Here is an 18,706-nt window from a genome sequence, read left to right on the forward strand (position 1 = left end):
CTAGAAAAATATATTTAGCCTCTTGATATTTCAAAAGGCATTTACAAGGATATCTTAATGTCATACTAGCACCCGTAGTTATCAAATAATTTTATTGATATTTATTTGATTTATATTCTGTTGTTTAGGCACTTTAAAGTGAAGGTACTGTAGGTATTTTCCATCCCCAGAAGGCTTAAAATCTGTTAATTATCAAAATTATGGGAACAGGTTGGGAGGGGGCAGTGAGCTGCAAGGAGGAAGGACTTCTGGGCCCATGCCCCAGTTGTTTCAAGTACCTAGCAATGCCCATGACCCACAGTTTTACCACTTACCAACTTTTGTTTTTGACCCAGCAGTTTCCTCTTGCTTCTTTTGGGCTTCCAACTAAATTGAATCAACCTTTTTCAAGCTATGATACCATGAGCCTTCATTTGCAATTATCTGTCTTCTCCCCCCCTCCCCCCCCCATTTTATATCCCCACCCACCTTACTAAAATTATTCATATGAAAGGTGTTAAAGAAATCCTGATTTTTTTTGTTAATAACATTGTTTGGTTGCACAATATATAAATATTCTCCCAGGACAAGCAGGATGGTAGTCCTCACGTATGGGTGACGTCATCAGGCAGAGCCCTATTACGGAACACACTTGTCAAAGTTTCTAGAAACTTTGACTGGCACACTAAGCATGCCTGGCATGCTGTGATTCCTGTGTCCACAGGGGTCTTCCTTCAGTCTCTTTTTTTCCCCGCTGCAGTTTGCCTCACGTTTAGGAGCTCTGTGAGATTTTTCTCACAACTTTTCCTCACAGAACTTAAGTTTTACTTCACAAATAATTTCCCTACACAGGTCTCCCTTCACGTACCTTTCATCGACTCTTGGTGAGTACTATGCCCTGTTCTCTGGTCTGTTCCTGTCACCTCATTATCTGTTCCCCTGGACTACCAACCGAATTGCGGCCCTCTTTCTCCCTATGTCTATCACCCTCTGTCCGCCCCTCGATGCCCGTGAGTGTCCTTGCTGAGATCTCCCAGTGGGACTAGAGGGATTGGGACATCCACGGTTCTCGTTGCAGTCGCCGTCGATGCCCCCATCGATGCCCTCGACTAAAGAAAATGCTCCATACTTCGGGTTCTCAACCAGAGTCCCGTGCAATCCTTGAGCGAGAAACAATGCCAGGAGCAGTACAGGCACGGTAACCGTCCATCGCCAACGCCATTCTAGACATCGGTGGCAGCTTCCTCGGTGCTGGAGAATGACCGGGACCGAGCACTGAGGGCAACACCGTCGCCTGCATTGACATGGTTCCGCGTTCGGTGCCGGTGCTGATACCACACTGGCATCAATGTCCATTGAGCCAGTTGCGAAACAGGCCCGGGTACAAAGTCTCCATGCTCCTCTGCACCCAAGGCACTGAAGCGTTCCCCACCGACACCGGTGCCGGGTACTGAGCCACCACAGATTCATGTGGAATTGCCAGTAACGCCTAGCCTGTCTCCCCCTGTAACTGCGCTACCTATACCAGCTTCCAGGGAGGAGCTGGATGTCCTCAATGCCTTCCGGAATCTACTAACACCGGAGCCATCGATATTTGCACCATTGTGGCACCGACTCGTTGTGGCACCTACCAACAACAGCCTAAGTCACAGACGCTGACTCGTCCTTCTGAGCCTCCATGGACCCCTAAACTTATCCCAGGATCCTCGAACAGCGATGGGCACTCTAATCCCACTTCAGCTCCGATCCCATCGAGACCTAAGTAAAGGACATATCTGAAACCATCCCTTTCGACCTGGTCACTAAAAAGGACCAGAAGTTTTCGGGAGGGTCTGGGTCATAACTTCTTCCAAGAACTATATTGGTGTCACATATTGCTATTAACCAGCTATTGGGCTGATACAGTAAAATCGCGGGAGAGTGGGCAAGTGCCCATTCTCCCGGTGTGCGCACAGGCCACTCTCCTGTGCGCGCGATACAGTATTTTAATTTATTAAAATTAGGGCCGGCAGTAAAAAGAGGCGCTAGGGACACTAGCGTGTCCCTAGCGCCTCTTTTCGGACAGGAGCGGCACTGTCAGCGGGTTTGACAGCCGACGCTCAATTTTGCTGGCGACCGTTCTCGAGCCCGCTGACAGCCACGGGTTCGGAAACTGGATGCTGGCAAAATTGAGCGTCCGGTTTTTAACCCACAGGGTGATTTTTAAATTTATTTTTTTTTATTTTTTTTTACTTTTTTTAACTTTCAGGACCTCAGACTTAATATCGCCATGATATTAAGTCAGAGGGTGCACAGAAAAGCAGTGTTTGCTGCTTTTCTGTGCACTTTCCTGGTGCCGGCAGAAATTAGCGCCTACCTTTGGGTAGGCGCTAATTTCTTAAAGTAAAATGTGCGCCTTGGCTGCACATTTTACTTACTGTATTGCGCGGGAATACCTAATAGGGCCATCAACATGCATTTGCATTTTGCGGGCGCTATTAGGCTCGGGGGGGTTGGACGCGCGTTTTGGACGCGCTATTACCCCTTACTGACAGGTCGATACAGTAACATTGAGTTAAAGATTCCCCGTCTGTAACGTGCTGGGAGCGCACAATACAGACGAGTAAGGCCATTCAGCGATACAGTCTCCAGTTTCACGCGTCCTTAGCGCTTCCTAAACCCTTTCCTAAACCCTTTCCGCACCCAGCATGTAAATGAACGAAAAAGCTGTATAATGAAGGAATTAGCTATTCCACTGCGATACTGTAATGGGCGCTAATATTATCTCCTCCGTAACCCGCTGTTCTGCCGCGGCCTTAACCTGCTAGTTTACCGCCTCCCCCTAGTAGGAGTTAGTGTAGTGTAGTGTAAAAACATTGCTTACCCGCCCTGGTCCCGTCCGGTCCCCTCCTCCCGAAGCAAAAAAAAAACAAACGAAAAAGTTGCAAGGCTCGGGCCTGCTACGGTAAGTGTAAAAGTGTAAAAAACAAAAAACCTGGGTGCGCTGGTACCTGTCATTTCAAATGACATTTGAAATGACAGGCACCAGGAAGTGTAAAAAAGTGTAAAAAACAAAAACCTGTGTGTTATATAAAAAAATAAAAAAATGTTAAATACCTGTCGGAGGGCCGTGGGTCCAGGCGGCCGGTGGGCGGCGGGCAGCCATCAGCGGCATCCGGTAGTCCCTTCTCCCGATTTCACACGGGCGGGTCGGCAGCGGGGGGGGGGGGGGGCAGCCATCAGCGGCATCCGGTAGTCCCTTCTCCCGATTTCGCACGGGCGGGTCGGCAGCGGGGGGGGGGGGGGAGGAGGGCAGCCATCAGCGGCATCCGGTAGTCCCTTCTCCCGATTTCGCACGGGCGGGGGGGGGGGGGGAGGCGGGCAGCCATCAGCGGCATCCGGTAGTCCCTTCTCCCGATTTCACACGGGCGGGTCGGCAGCGGGGGGGGGGGGGGGGGCAGCCATCAGCGGCATCCGGTAGTCCCTTCTCCCGATTTCGCACGGGCGGGTCGGCAGCGGGGGGGGGGGGGGGGGAGGCGGGCAGCCATCAGCGGCATCCGGTAGTCCCTTCTCCCGATTTCGCACGGGCGGGTCGGCAGCGGGGGGGGGGGGGGGGGGAGGCGGGCAGCCATCAGCGGCATCCGGTAGTCCCTTCTCCCGATTTCGCACGGGTGGGTCGGCGGGGGCGGGGAGGCGGGCAGCCATCAGCGGCATCCGGTAGTCCCTTCTCCCGATTTCGCACGGGCGGGTCGGCAGGGGGGGGGGGGGCGGCAGCAGGATCCGGGAGCGGCGGGTAGGCAGCAGCGGGGTCCGGGGGGCAGCGGCAGCAGGATCCAGTGTGTTCGATCGGGCAGGCAGGTAGGTGGCAAAATAAAGATGGCCGCCTGCACGGGAAAAGCGTGCAATTGGCTGCTGAAGACGTGACGTCACGAAGTTTGGCGTCACGGGGTGTGACATCACGTCTTCAGCGGCCAATTGCACGCTTTTCCCGTGCAGGCGGCCATCTTTATTTTGCTACCTACCTGCCTGCCCGATCGAACACGCTGGATCCTGCTGCCGCTGCCCCCCGGACCCCGCTGCTGCCTACCTGCCGCTCCCGGATCCTGCTGCCGCCCCCCCCGCTGCCGACCCGCCCGTGCGAAATCGGGAGAAGGGACTACCGGATGCCGCTGATGGCTGCCCGCCCCCCCCCCCCCCGCTGCCGACCCGCCCGTGCGAAATCGGGAGAAGGGACTACCGGATGCCGCTGATGGCTGCCCGCCGGCCGCCTGGACCCACGGCCCTCCGACAGGTATTTAACATTTTTTTTATATAACACACAGGTTTTTTGTTTTTTACACTTTTTTACACTTCCTGGTGCCTGTCATTTCAAATGTCATTTGAAATGACAGGTACCAGCGCCCCCAGGTTACTGTATAGGCGCTGTTACAGCGCCTATACAGTAAAATGGGTTACGCGGGCATAACCCTTCCCTAACGCTTCACAGCCGCGGCATGCATTTGCATGCGATTAGAGGAGAGTATCGGGGAGTTAGTGAAGAGAACTGTGGGTGCGGGGAGGAAGGGTGCGCCTGACACTGCCGCACTGTTTTTACCGCGGCCTTACTGTATCGAGCCGTGAATAAGGGGTAAAGCTAGCGCGTCCAATTGCGGGTTAACAATGCGCTCCACCAGAGCGCACTGTACTGTATCGGCCTGTCTATTTGACACAACACCAAGGGAACCTCTCTGCCATCCACATGAAATTCAAGCAACATGTGATTGCTTCGAAACATCCTTCCGTTGCCAGCAACAGGACTCGGTGCTAGATGGTGAACCTGGCTTATGGCCCCTGATTTACGCCCTGAAGTCCAAGATAAACTAGCTGATCTGCCATGCACCGCAGATAATCTCTTCATGCACAAGGTCCAGCAGACAGTGGCTCAATTGCAAGACCACCGTGAGACCCTGTGACTGCTCTCTACGTTTCTTGCACAGCAAAGAGGGATGCTAGAAGGACCTTTTACCACTCATGCTCCCGCATGAGACCAACTGATATCTAGATCACACCAGCTCCACCAGTCGGGCAGGCTCCTGGATTTTTCAACCTTGCCAGAGAACAGAACAGTCCATCCCACTGAGGACCAGGGCTCGGGATAACGCTCCCTGGATGCCACAAGGCAGAGGATTTTAATCCCGCTATTTCCTACTTTCAAAGAAAACAAGCGACCTCCGCCCATCCTGGACCTCAGAAATCTCAACAAATTTCTTCAGAAAGAAAAGTTCAAAATGGCACCATGCTTTCCTTACTACAAGAGGGTTGCCTCTATTCTCTGGATTTTCTATATGCTTCATAGTGAGTCAACAACATTTTCAATACCAAGTTCTGCCATTCGAACTAGCTTCGACAACTTCTGTATTTCACCAAATGCCTAGCAGTGACTGCCGCTCATCTACGAAGAACAGCAGCATTCACTCGTTTCCTTACCTGGACGACGTCCCAATAAGGAGTCAATCCAAACAAGGACTTCCAAATTCTCTAAGACTCACTATAAATCTACTACATTTGGCTGGGAATTCTGATCAACTACCATAAATCCCATATGGAGCAGATCTGGGCACTGCAGTTGCAACGGGCTTCCTGCCCAACAACCGCGCAGACATCCTATCAAATTATCCACATCTCTGCGCGCACACAACTTAGCCTCAGCCCATCAATTCTTCCATTGCTGGGCCACATGGTTTCCATGATCCATGTCACTCCTATGGCCAGACTAGCCATGAGAAAAACTCAATGGATTTTAAGATTTCAGTGGCTCTAAGCCGTTCAACCACTTTCGTCCCTGATCCATATCACCAATCCAGTAATCAAATCCTCAGATGATCTTGGCCACGGTCGCATCCAACTTGGGTTGAAGAGTTCGTATCAACACCCTCCAAACCCAAAATGCGTCGACGCAGCTCCATGAAAAGTCTCAGTTGAACTTCCTGGAGCTTCGAGCCATGTGTTATGCTCTTTATGCCTTCAAACACTACCTCTCACACAAAATTTTGTGGATACAGACAAGACAGCATAGTGACAATGTGGTACTCGAACAAACAGGGATACACAGACTCTTATCTGCTCTGCCAGGAAGCCGCACAGTTCTGGGCCTGGGCCCTTGCACACTCCATGCATCTCCGGGCCATTTATCTAACAGTCATACCAAAAATACCAACAGACCATCTCAATCGATGACTCCATCCCCACAAGTGGTCTCTGAATCCATGTGTAGTGAGTAAAATCTTCTAGCGTTGAGGTCAACCAACTATCAACCTCTTGCTTCTGAATCAAACCACAGAGTGGACAGATTCTGCTCCCTACACAGACTTCAAAATGCATTAGCCATGGATACCTTTGCTCGCCCCTGCAACAAAGGCCTCCTATATGCGTCTCTTCCGATACCGCTCATAGCCAAAACTATCGTGAACCTACCTACAGCAGGACAGGTTTTCAATGATTCTCATAACCCCGTACTGGCCTTGACAAGTATGCTTCCCCATACTTCTCTACCTATCACTCCAGGAACCAATTCGCCTGCCCACAGGTCAACCTCATAACACAGACTCACTGATATTCTCAGGTACTTGTAGCTTCATGAAAACCTTCCACACGTAAATCTTACCATTCGAAATCGGCAAAATTTACTAAATGGTGTGCACAAAAAAGTATTGGCCCCTTTTTCCTGCCCCACTCCATCTCTATTAGACTATACCTTTCGGATTCTGGTCTCCAGACAATCCCCATGCACAGGTACACCTCAGTGCCATTTCAGCGTACCACCAGGGAGTCGGGGATACTCTGTTAACTAGAGATGTGAATCGTGTCCTCGATCGTCTTAACGATCGATTTCGGCTGGGAGGGGGAGGGAATCGTATTGTTGCCGTTTGGGGGGGTAAAATATCGTGAAAAATCGTAAAATCGTGAGCCGGCACATTAAAACCCCCTAAAACCCACCCCCGACCCTTTAAATTAAATCTCCCACCCTCCCGAACCCCCCCCCAAATGACTTAAATAACCTGGGTGTCCAGCGGCGGTCCGGAACGGGCTCCTGCTATTGAATCTTGTTGTCTTCAGCCGGCGCCATTTTCCAAAATGGCGCCGAAAAATGGCGGCGGCCATAGAACAACACGATTCCACGGCAGGAGGTCCTTCCGGACCCCCGCTGGACTTTTGGCAAGTCTTGTGGGGGTCAGGAGGCCCCCCCCAAGCTGGCCAAAAGTTCCTGGAGGTCCAGCGGGGGTCAGGGAGCGATTTCCCGCCGCGAATTGTTTTCCGTACGGAAAATGGCGCCGGCAGGAGATCGACTGCAGGAGGTCGTTCAGCGAGGCGCCGGAACCCTCGCTGAACGACCTCCTGCAGTCGATCTCCTGCCGGTGCCATTTTCCGTACGGAAAACGATTCGCGGCGGGAAATCGCTCCCTGACCCCCGCTGGACCTCCAGGAACTTTTGGCCAGCTTGGGGGGGGCCTCCTGACCCCCACAAGACTTGCCAAAAGTCCAGCGGGAGTCCGGAAGGACCTCCTGCCGTGGAATCGTGTTGTTCTATGGCCGCCGCCATTTTTCGGCACCATTTTGGAAATTGGCGCCGGCTGAAGACAACAAGATTCAATAGCAGGAGCCCGTTCCGGACCGCTGCCGTTCCGGACCGCCGCTGGACACCCAGGTTATTTAAGTCATTTGGGGGGGGTTCGGGAGGGTGGGAGATTTAATTTAAAGGGTCGGGGGTGGGTTTTAGGGGGTTTTAGTGTGCCGGCTCACGATTCTAACGATTTATAACGATAAATCGTTAGAATCTCTATTGTATTGTGTTCCATAACGGTTTAAGACGATATTAAAATTATCGGACGATAATTTTAATCGTCGAAAAACGATTCACATCCCTACTGTTAACGGCTCAACCCCTTATAAGTTGGCTTATCATGGGTTTTCTACGACTTAAGCCTCCTCTACGATCACCGGTTACGGAATGGGGCCTAAATGTAGTGCTTACAAGGCTCATGCGTTCCCCGTTAGAGCCTTTGCATTCCTATAACTTTAAAATTCTAACATGGAAAATTATTTTCCTCGTAGCCATCACCTCTGCTAAAAGGGTCAGTGAGTTACAAGCTCTTGTTGCATACTCACCCGACATTAGGTTCCTCCGTGACAGAGTTGTCCTCCGTATTCACCCTAAATTTTTTCTTAAAGTGGACACAGCCTCTCACCTTACTCAGTCTATAGTCTGCCCACTGTTTCCCAAGGCCTTACTCTTAACAGGGCGAGAGGGTTTTGCACACCTTGGACTGTAAGCGTGCACTTGTATTCTATCTAGACCGCACTGCATATGAAATCCACCCAATTCTTTGCTTCTTTGACAAAGACAAGCTGCAAGTTCCAGTAGGCAAACAAACTCTCTCCAACTGGCTAGCAGATTGTATCGAATTCTTCTATGAGGAAGCAGGCCTTCCTCTCCAGGGGAGAGTGCAGGCACAGTTTGTAAGGGCCATGGCAACATCGGTAGCACACTATCGTTCAGTACCAATTGCCGATATCTGCTAGGCTGCGACATGGAGCTCTCTTCACACATTCGCAGCCCTTTACTGCTTAGATAAGGAAATCCATCAAGACTCTGCCTTTGGCCAATCTGTCTTGAAAAACTTTGTTCCAGTATAATCCCCAACTCCTTCCCCAACCACCTGCTGTGATTTCAGGCTGCCTCATTGCCAATAGCACCCCAATTATTGAGCCTGCTGCACGAGTTGTCTGCTATTGGCCTGTTGTAATATGAGTCAGCCTGTAGCTTGTTAATCACCCATATATGAGGACTACCATCCTGCTTGTCCTGGGAGAAAGCAGAGTTGCTTACCTGTAACAGATGTTCTCCTAGGGCAGCAGGATGTAGTCCTCACAAAACCCACCGGCCACCCCGCGGAGTTTTGTCTACTTACGTTTATTATTTTATTTTTTTGCTCGTACTTTTTGCTACAAACGAGACTGAAGGGAGACCCTTGTGGACACAGAGATCATGGCATGCTGGGCGTGCTCAGTCTGCCAGTCAAATTTTCTAGAAACTGACAAAACTGTTCCATAATAGGGCTCCGCCTCATGACGTCACCCATATGTGAGGACTACATCCTGCTGTCCTGGGAGAACACCTGTTATATGTAAACAACTCTGCTTTCTCTGGATTTGGAATCCAGGAGAATATGAAACTGCTTATTAGAATAAAAAATAAAGGACTAACATTTGAAAATGTTCTCAAAACAAGATCCTTTTATAATTACAGGTTATCAAACTGTTGTGCCTAATCAGCAGCAAAATTACCAAGGGTTAGTAGTTCAGCAATCCCAAAATCAAAATCTTGTTGGTGGCCAGCATGGCAACATTGGAAATCATATACAAGGGGTGATGGTTCAGTATCCCTCAGTTCCATCATATCAGGTAAGGTGCACCTCTATGTTTCTGCAATCTGTAAATCTGCCTTTATGCACTTACATAATTGTATTTGCATTCGCTTGTCTTATATTTGATTGTGATGGTATTCTTTTCTATATGATTTACATTGCAGTTCTAAGAATTCTAGCATCAGTTGATATTTTTAATTAATTATATACTTGCTCTTGCAAATCTTAGATTTCTGCAGATTTTTATGAAAAGAAAAATCTTTGTTCAGTGCAAATGCTAAAAATATACAGTAGTTTAGGGTGATCCTATTACGTATCAAATTTTATAAAATATTAAGCGGAAGTTTAAGAGTTAAAGGAAATGGTGACTCTTTTCTATCTAAATAATTTTTAGAGGGAAAGTGGAAAACAGGGTTTAGACAAATAAGAGTGTGTCTTGCCTGAAAATGAAGTGCTGGCAAGACTTCAGTGTAATTAGTTTTCTTTGCCTCTATCCTTCTATCCCCTTGGAAACTGCTGCTCTATATTCAGAAGCATTATGCTAACCTTTGTTTTTCTTGTTGTTGCCACATTACTCATACATCATAACATGTAGATTACCTATAATGTATATTCTTGTGCAGCAGTCAGTATCTATAATGTGTCTCTATTTTTTAAATAACATACATAGATGGTACAACATAAATGAGTTAGCATAATCATATTTTGTCAAATTGATAAAAAAGGAAAACCAAAGGTCTTAGGACATGTTGAATCCTTGGTAGGTAGATCCTTAGTATATGATATAGGGTGTGATATTTTCAGTTTTTGGTCTGTGCTTTCACATCAATTAGCTGAAAGAATATGTGGTTAATTATTGTTTACATAGTTAAAGTTGGGTGTGTAGTATGTACCAAAGCATGATTTTGTATTGATATAAGGTTTTCTTTAGTTTAAAAATGCATTATGAATTTCTTGTAATAATTAAATAAGTCTTAGCCTTTTTTTGAATACTGCTAGGTTTCAGTGCCTCAGAATTCCCAAGGAATGCCTCAGCAGACATATCAACAGCCCGTTATAATCCCCAGTCAGTCAAATCAAGGGTCTGTGGCCCCAACAGGAATGCCAGTTTATTACAGTGTCATACCACCAGGTCAACAAAATAATTTAAGGTGAGTTTAACTTGCCAGCAATTCTCATAAAATGACAGATGAAAACAGGATGTTCTTAATTTCTTTGAATTTATTTTTTTTATTTAAATTTGATATATCACCTTATTTTGCATAATCTCAGGGTGGTTTGTTTATTTAAAAGATTTCTCATCCACTCTGTCCTAAGTCCTAGATAGATTACACCTAAAAACACTCATAATTTATCTTCATGAGAACATAATAAAAATAGCATAGTAACATAGTAATGACAGCAGAAAAGGACCAAATGGTCCATCCAGTCTGCCGGGCAAGCTTCATATGGTAGTATCTGCACAGTACAAAAATGGACAGTACCCACTCCCTCACAATGTATAAATCAACAAATGCCAAAAAAAATCCCATCAGCAATCATCAAACCAAGAATCCAGTGTCACTCTAGAAAGTCCAGTTGTCAACCAGAATACCAGGCTTTGTTTTTTCCTGAAGGTTAAGTGAATATGCTTTGGACAAAGTTCTAGTGGAATAAGATTTCACATATAAGGATCAAAAACACTGAAAACTATCTGATGTATAATTACAAGTCTAACCTTAGAAGGAGGTGGAATTGGGTAATCGTGCCCACTGAGGAGAATGCAATGGCTGATAGAATATCAATAAATCTACTAAATCATGTCCTATACAATGCAGATATTTGAACACAGTCATATCTTTGAATTCCTCTTCATCCAGTCATGTCAGTCCATTTCAAACAGATTATGCATGCATGCCTGCCAGCAGATGGAGAGAGAGATCAGAAGCTCGCTGATGTCACCCTTCATATATATTTCTGAGCTAACAGCCTCCCAATATTCTCGGTCTCCAGCAGATGGTAGATGTGGCCTGGTAGGATGAAAGAGGACAAAACCTGCTAGGAGCTCCTGAGGTGACAGATTAGTCTCTCTCAGTAGAGTGAGATCCTTGGTTGATCCGCTTTAGGAGGACAGATGGAAAGAAAAAAAGGGAAGGAAGCAGCACTTGAAAAGACAGCTTGGGGTTCCCTCCCTCAGCAAGGGCTTCCAGGAGGGCTGATCTTTCCTTCTCCCTTCTCCCCTCCTTGCAAGGTTTTGGAGGAGCGTGTATTTCTAGGCTCTTTTTTTTTTTCTGTGAAGAAATTTAAAAAAACAAAACACAGGCTAAGCCTCAGGAGAATATTTGCTGCTCAGCAATAGAACTGTGGCAGCAGGGTCATGCTGAGGTGTGTTCAGCAATTTTTACTTTGACAGCAGGAAGACGACTCAGTCAGATCTGGTTTGGGGACCATATGTGCAGGTAACTGAGGGCTACCGGCACAGAGAAGAGGAACTCTGCTGTTTTGCAGGGACTGACAGAGAGCTCAGGCAACACTTCAGTTGGCTGTGTTCTTAGCTATCAGGTGGGGGAGGTGTCTGCGGCGGTTGGTGTATTGGGAAATACTGAGCCTGCCACATCTCGTCCCTCTGTTGGATTTCCAGAGCCTGTTTTTACGGCGGTGGAAGAGCATACGTAAGTTTGGCCTTGTTCTGCTCCTTCCTTAAGCCCTCAACAGTCTTCGGCTGCTTATAGGCAGCACATGTGGCTGCTTGCAGGAACAGAGGGGTGATGGGAAGAGCAGCAATTGGGTGTTCTAGGTGGGGTTTGCTTAGTTGGACTTAACCACTGAGAAGCATTTTCACTACTTTACCCACTTTCTCACAGGTCAAGCAGGATGGTAGTCCTCACATGTGGGTGACATCATCAGGATGGAACTCAATCATGGAACACTTTTGTCAAAGTTTCTAGAACTTTGACTAGCACCTACTGGGCATGCCCAGCATGGCACTAACCCTGCATCCAGCAGGAGTCCCCCTTCAGTCTCTTTTTTTCTGCACAGCAGTAGCCATGCAGGTTAAGGAGCTCTCTAGAGATTCCTGACAGGAATTTTCCTCACGGAAGTTATTTCAAAAAAATTCTAACCATCCGGGGGTCCCCCTATTGATTCCATAGTCCGCGGTCATAAGGTAAGGCTTTACCCTCGTTTGTGGTTGATTCCCTTTGAGTTTTCCCTTTGGGGCCTACTGGCCATCGACCGCACCGCGGCTAAACTTTAGTTGAAGCCATGGTGTCGGGTTTTCGTCTGTGCCCCAACTGTCCTCGGACAATGTCCATCATAGACCCGCATAGGGTTTGTGTGTGTTGTTTGGGGTCTGACTTTGACATCCTAACTTGCACCAAATGTGCCCAAATGACACTGAAGGGCCGTAAGGCCCGTTCAGAGAAGATGGTTTCTTTTTCAGGCAAAGTCACAGACGCCATCGACTGCTTCGACATCGTCTGAGCCGGTGCCATCGACCTCTCGCCAGCAGCGCGACATCAGTGCAGCCCGCCCGGCACCGACTACTCCAAAGGCGTCGACTTCTTCCTCTTCGGCTTCGGAGAAGGACCGAGGAGAACATCGTGAAAAACGTTGACACCGTCACCGGAAAGCTCAGTCCGCCGATCCAGGCAAGCCTGTGGCATCGGCGTCAATTGAGCCACTAAGAAATCCCGTCCAGAGAAGGCCCCATCCTCCTCTGTGACTGGATCACCGAGGCGTTCCCCCACCTTCATTGGTACCAGGAGCCGTGACTCCACTTTCACCGGTGGACCCTCCAGCTACGCCAGTGCTGCCTCCTACTCTGGAGTTAGGGTTGCACGCCCCAGGCCTCTGTGAGGAATTGGATTGGATGATCCAAGGGGCCATCAGAAAGGCGCTGCAGGGCTTCCAGACTCCATCGACGCCGGCACAAATGCCAACCCGATTCCCATGGTGCTCGCACTGCTACTGGGCAGACTGGATGCATTGATCAGCGCCCTTCCACCGGTAGAACAGAGGACACCAGTATGTCCCACGCCTTCCATCCAGATTACTTTCTCATCAGAGGACGAAGACACACCAAGACCAGAACCTCAGAACCTATGCCCGGACCATCCGGGATCCTGCCACCGACTCGCCCATCGATGCTACCGGTTCCATCAGTGCCCATTCCGCCATCGATGCTGTACTGCCCTCCGTCGGTGCCTAGACCTGATCCCTCGGGAATAGCACCATTTCTTCCCTCTGGAGATCCCATGGGAGCCGAAAACCAACCTTATGATCCCTGGACCGATGATTCTTCTCAAGATACTGATGACTTGCCTTCAGAACCATCTCCCCCTGAGGAGAGAAGACATTCTCCTCCAGAGGACCTGACCTTTATCAGTTTTATAAAGGAAATGTCTGAGACCATACCATTCCAGCTTCAGACAGAAGAGAACTCCATGCATTAAATGCTGGAAGTGCTCCAATCTGTATCTGCACCCAAGGAGATCATGTCCATACCTTCGGGGACAAAGTGCAATGGCACTTTTCAATGGCAGGATTCTGTATCTCTTAGATATCCTTTGGGAACAAACACCATTGTCTTTTGTAGAAAAATAGAACACTCTTTGTTGTGGAAACAGAAAGCGGATATCCCCAGGGAATATACATTGTATTTGAGTAGATACTCAAAGACATTATTTAATGTCAAAGAGCCCCTGATGCAGCCATAGAGCAAAACTTTGGCCAGAGTCAGGCATATTGAATAAAATACTTTCCAAGGCATCGGTCCGGTTTTTGTTTTTCCATTTCCATGGCTTTCCTGGACCGATTACCGTCTTGTTTTGTGGGTCCACCTCTCCCAACAGGGGCAGGGGTTCTATTCCCGGTACTTCCTCATTCCAAAAAAATCGGGGAGCATTCGTCCAATTTTGGACTTGCGCCCCTTAAACAGGTATCTTCAAAGTGAAAAGTTCAGCATGGTAACCTTGGGCTCCCTACTTCCTCTTGTACAAAGAGAAGATTGGCTTTGCTCTCTGGATCTCCAAGACGCATACCACACACATTTCGATCACTCCGTCTCATCGCAAATTCCTTCGGTTCCTAGTAGGCCACTGACATTTCCAGTATCGGGTACTGCCATTTAGCCTAGCATCTGCACCTCGGGTCTTTACCAAGTGTTTCGTAGTGGTCGCAGCCTACCTCAGGGGTCAAGGTGTCCATGTCTACCCTTATCTCAACAATTGGTTGATAAGGGGCCCAACTCAAAAGGACACACTAGCCTCCTTACGTCTAACTCTCAATATAGTGCTGACCCTTGGGTTTCTGATCAACTATACCAAGTCCAAGCTAGTTCCATCTCAAACTCTATCCTTCATAGGTGCCAACCTGGATACAGTACAGGCAAAAGCCTTCCTCCCTCAGGATCGAGCTCGTAGTCTCACGTCCCTGGTGCAATCCCTCCAAGCTCGAGATTACTCAACAGCTCGTCATTTCCTCATTTTGCTGGGTCACATGGCATCCTCGGTACATGTCACACTGATGGCCCGCCTCGCCATGAGAGCGATGCAGTGCACCCTAAACTCCCAGTGGGCTCAGGCTTAGGCTTATCATCCATTATCCAGCATTGTCCACATTACCAAGCAGCTCCACCTGTCACTGACCTGGTGGATGTAACACTCCAATCTCCTTCAAGGCCTTCCTTTTCAGGCTCCAGAACCTCAGATTACCTTGACAATGGACGCCGCCAACCTAGGGTGGGGTGCTCATGTCTACAACCGGCAGACTCAGGGAACCTGGTCTCCAGAGGAATCCAAACATCAAATTTCCTGGAACTTCAGGCAATCAGGGTTTTTCAGGATTTTCTCTCAAACAAGGTCATCCTGATTCAGACCGACAATCAGGTTGGGATGTGGTATATCAACAAGCAGGGGGAAACGGGCTCCTACCTTCTGTGTCAGGAAGCTGCACAGATATGGGCATGGGCTCTTTCCCACTCGATGTACCTCCGAGCGACCTACTTGGCAGGTGTGGACAATGTTGTAGCGGACAGGTTGAGTCAAACCTTCCATCCGCATGAATGGTCTCTCAACCCCACGGTAGCGGGCACAATATTCCAACGTTGGGGTTATCCACACATAGACCTCTTTGCGTCCATCCACAACCGCAAAATACAGAACTTCTGCTCACTCACTCACAGCCGCCACTCACAGCCGAGGGACGCTTTTGCCCTCTAGGTATCCAGCGGTCTACTCTACGCGTACCCTCCACTTCCACTCATATCAAAGACTTGTGAAGTTGCGGAGGGACAAGGGCTTAATGATTCTGATAGCCCCTCATTGTCCACGCCAGGTCTGGTTTCCAATCCTCCAGGATCTATCAGTACTCCCTCTTGGGGAGGACCCGCTTCTGATAACTCAGAACGACTGGTGCCTGCGCCACCCCAACCTCCAGGCCCTGACCCTAACGGCCTGGATGTTAACCAGGCCGTTAGGGTCCGTATCCCGAGTCCTGGTAGCTTCACAAAAGCCTTCCACGAGACTGTCTTATCGTTCTAAATGGAAGAGGTTTACAGTCTGGTGCACATCCATGTCCATAGACCCCTTCATTTGCTCCACCGCAAAGTTTCTGGACTATCTCTGGCACCTGTCAGTCAGGCCTCAAAACTTCCTCTATATGAGTGCATGTCAGTGCGGTAGCTGCTTTCCACAACGGCGTGGGAGATGTCTCTATTTCGACACAACCCTTAGTAACACGCTTCATGAGAGGCTTACTCCACCTGAAACCTCCACTTCACCCTCCAGCCCCTGCTTGGGACCTTAACGTGGTTTTGGGACGGCTCATGAAACCTCAATTTGAGCCTCTCCACTGCTGCAATCTCCGCTATCTCACCTGGAAAGTAATCTTTCTTCTTGCTGTAACATCCGCTCGCAGAGTTAGTGAGTTGCAGGCTTTAGTCACCTACCCGCCTTCCACTAAAATTCTACATGACAGGGTAGTGCTCCGCACCCACCCTAAATTTTTTACCAAAGGTAGTATCGAAATTTAATCAATCCATCATTTTACCTACTTTCTTTCCCAGGCCCCATTCAAACCCAGGAGAACAGGCTCTACATTCCTTGGACTGTGAGCGTGCCCTAGCCTTCTATCTAGAGCGCACGTCTGCCCACAGGAAGTCCACCCAATTATTTGTCACTTTCGATAGCATCAAATTGGGCAGTCCAGTGGGAAAACAGACCCTGTCCTCCTGGTTGGCGGACTGTACCTCTTTTTGCTACCAGCAAGTAGGCATTCCACTACAAGACTGTGTCAAAGCACATTCTATCAGGGCCATGGCAACCTCAGTGGCACACCTCCATTCGGTGCCGCTCACTGACATCTGCAAAGCGGCTACCTGGAGCTCTTTCCATGTCTTCGCAGCCCATTATTGCTTAGATAAGTCTGGCAGACAAGATTCCATCTTTGGCCAGTCTGTCTTCACAACTTATTTTCAGTTGAACTTCCCAACATCCTACCAGCGACCAGTTAAGGGTTTCAGGATGCCCTCCTACCCAAATCCACTCCTGTTGTGCCTGTTGCACATCTTTGGGTGCATTTGGTGCATTGCTCGGGCATCCTCAGCTCGCTATTCACCCATGTGTGAGGACTATCCTTCTGCTTGTCCTGTGAGAAAGCAGAGAGTTGCTTACCTGTAAAAGGTGTTCTCACAGGACAGCAGGATGTTAGTCCTCACGAAACCCACCCGCCACCCCACGGAGTTGGGTTCGTTTACAATTTATTATTTTATTTTCGCATGTACTTCTTGCTATTCACAAGACTGAAGGGGGACCCCTGCTGGATGCAGGGTTAGTGCCATGCTGGGCATGCCCAGTAGGTGCCAGTCAAAGTTCTAGAAACTATGACAAAAGTGTTCCATGATTGGGCTCTATCCTGATAATGTCACCCATATATGAGGACTAACATCTTGCTGTCCTGTGAGAACACCTGTTACAGGTAAGCAACTCTGCTTTCCCAAGCAACCAGGGAGTGAATTCAAGGAGGGGTAACCAGATTGCCCGAACCCCTGTCAGTTGATGGACCAGATCACGTCCACTGAGAATCACTGTTCCTGTGCCCAGAGCTCCTGACCGTGAGCTCTTCAGCCTGTCACTCACATCTATGGTCACCCCTATCCAGACAGGGGCACCAATCCACCCCCCCCCTATTCAGATGGTGTCTGTTTTGCCACCATTCTAGGCTGCTGTGCGGTGTTGCTGGGGGTGTAGCTCTGGTACATCTCATTTGCCTGGCCTGACTGGATGAAGAGGAAGGTGAAACTTAACTGATTATTTCCTTTCCTCTAGAACAGTTAGTCCAGTCCCTGCTCTCTTCCACTGCTGCTTCTGTTTGTGTGGTTAGGATTTTGGGCAGATTGTCCATGCCAGGCATATGAATGCCATGTTGGTAAGAATTGGAGATTATAGTGAATATGGGGGGGGGGGGGGTCCTTTTCTCCCATAATCCCCCATATTTATCACTTTTCTGTTTGGGTTGTCTCACTTCCTTGTTCTTCTGGAAGTTTAAAAAAAATGAAATGAAAGAAACTGAAGTTATTTATAGTTTTAAAATTGTTCACAGTTAGCTTTTATAGAATTTACTGGTAGGTAGATGACACCATAGAGGTATATGAAAGTGACATCAGCAAGCTTTTGATCTGTCTCCATCTGCTGGTAGGCAAGTGTAACCTGTTTGTAATGGACTGGACTAAAGGGAAAAAATTATCAAGTAAGTAGTAATTTTACCTTTTACTTCAGAATCTGGCAGTCATAATGTGGAGGAGCTGGAGGCATCCCAGCAATCTGAGAGGAAGATCTGGATAAAGTGAGTTAATGGTCTGTCCTGCTAGTAACTAACACATGAATAATAATGGCTGAGTCTTTTTTTTTGGTTTTTTTGTTTTTAAAGATGACAAAGTTGTCTAATCTGATACATGTATAGAAAAATAGACTTAATTGAGGAAACCTGGTTCTCCGTGGACAGTTTGGGGTCTAATTAAACCCTCAGACTATGCACTACCTCTTTAGGAAATAAATCCATTCCTAAGAGAGTTGGAAAAACAGAAAATGGTCTCACGCATTTGCTAAACCAGAGTAACTCTGGTCTAAATCTAGAAAGCAAACAGTTCTATTTAATACACTGCATTCTATCAGTAAGGAATGATTCACAATATTTAAGCACTACCCCATTGATACTAAAAGCCTTAAGACATTGGAGCAGCACTTCATGATCCAGTGGGTCAACTGCAGTGGACAAGTTGGGGGCCTTATTTTTGAATGTTGTATTTTAGCTTATTTTTTCAAAGGGAAAGGGGGCTTTTGAGATTGCTGTGTCTGTGGCTTTGT

At 48.2% G+C, this 18,706-nt stretch overlaps 1 protein-coding gene across 11 annotated transcripts in view; it reads left to right on the plus strand.

Annotated features, from left to right (window-relative positions):
- Positions 1 to 18,706, plus strand: part of R3HDM1 (R3H domain containing 1) — a 476,151-nt gene that overhangs the window by 346,750 nt on the left and 110,695 nt on the right. For all 11 annotated transcript variants that reach the window (XM_029605380.1, XM_029605381.1, XM_029605379.1 and 8 more), the window contains 2 exons: positions 9,245 to 9,399; positions 10,362 to 10,513. In XM_029605380.1, the coding sequence (XP_029461240.1) occupies positions 9,245 to 9,399; positions 10,362 to 10,513 (307 nt within the window). The remainder of the gene's footprint in view (positions 1 to 9,244; positions 9,400 to 10,361; positions 10,514 to 18,706) is intronic.

This window comes from Rhinatrema bivittatum, chromosome 6 (assembly GCF_901001135.1).
Source record: "Rhinatrema bivittatum chromosome 6, aRhiBiv1.1, whole genome shotgun sequence".
NCBI classification, from domain to species: Eukaryota; Metazoa; Chordata; class Amphibia; order Gymnophiona; family Rhinatrematidae; genus Rhinatrema; species Rhinatrema bivittatum.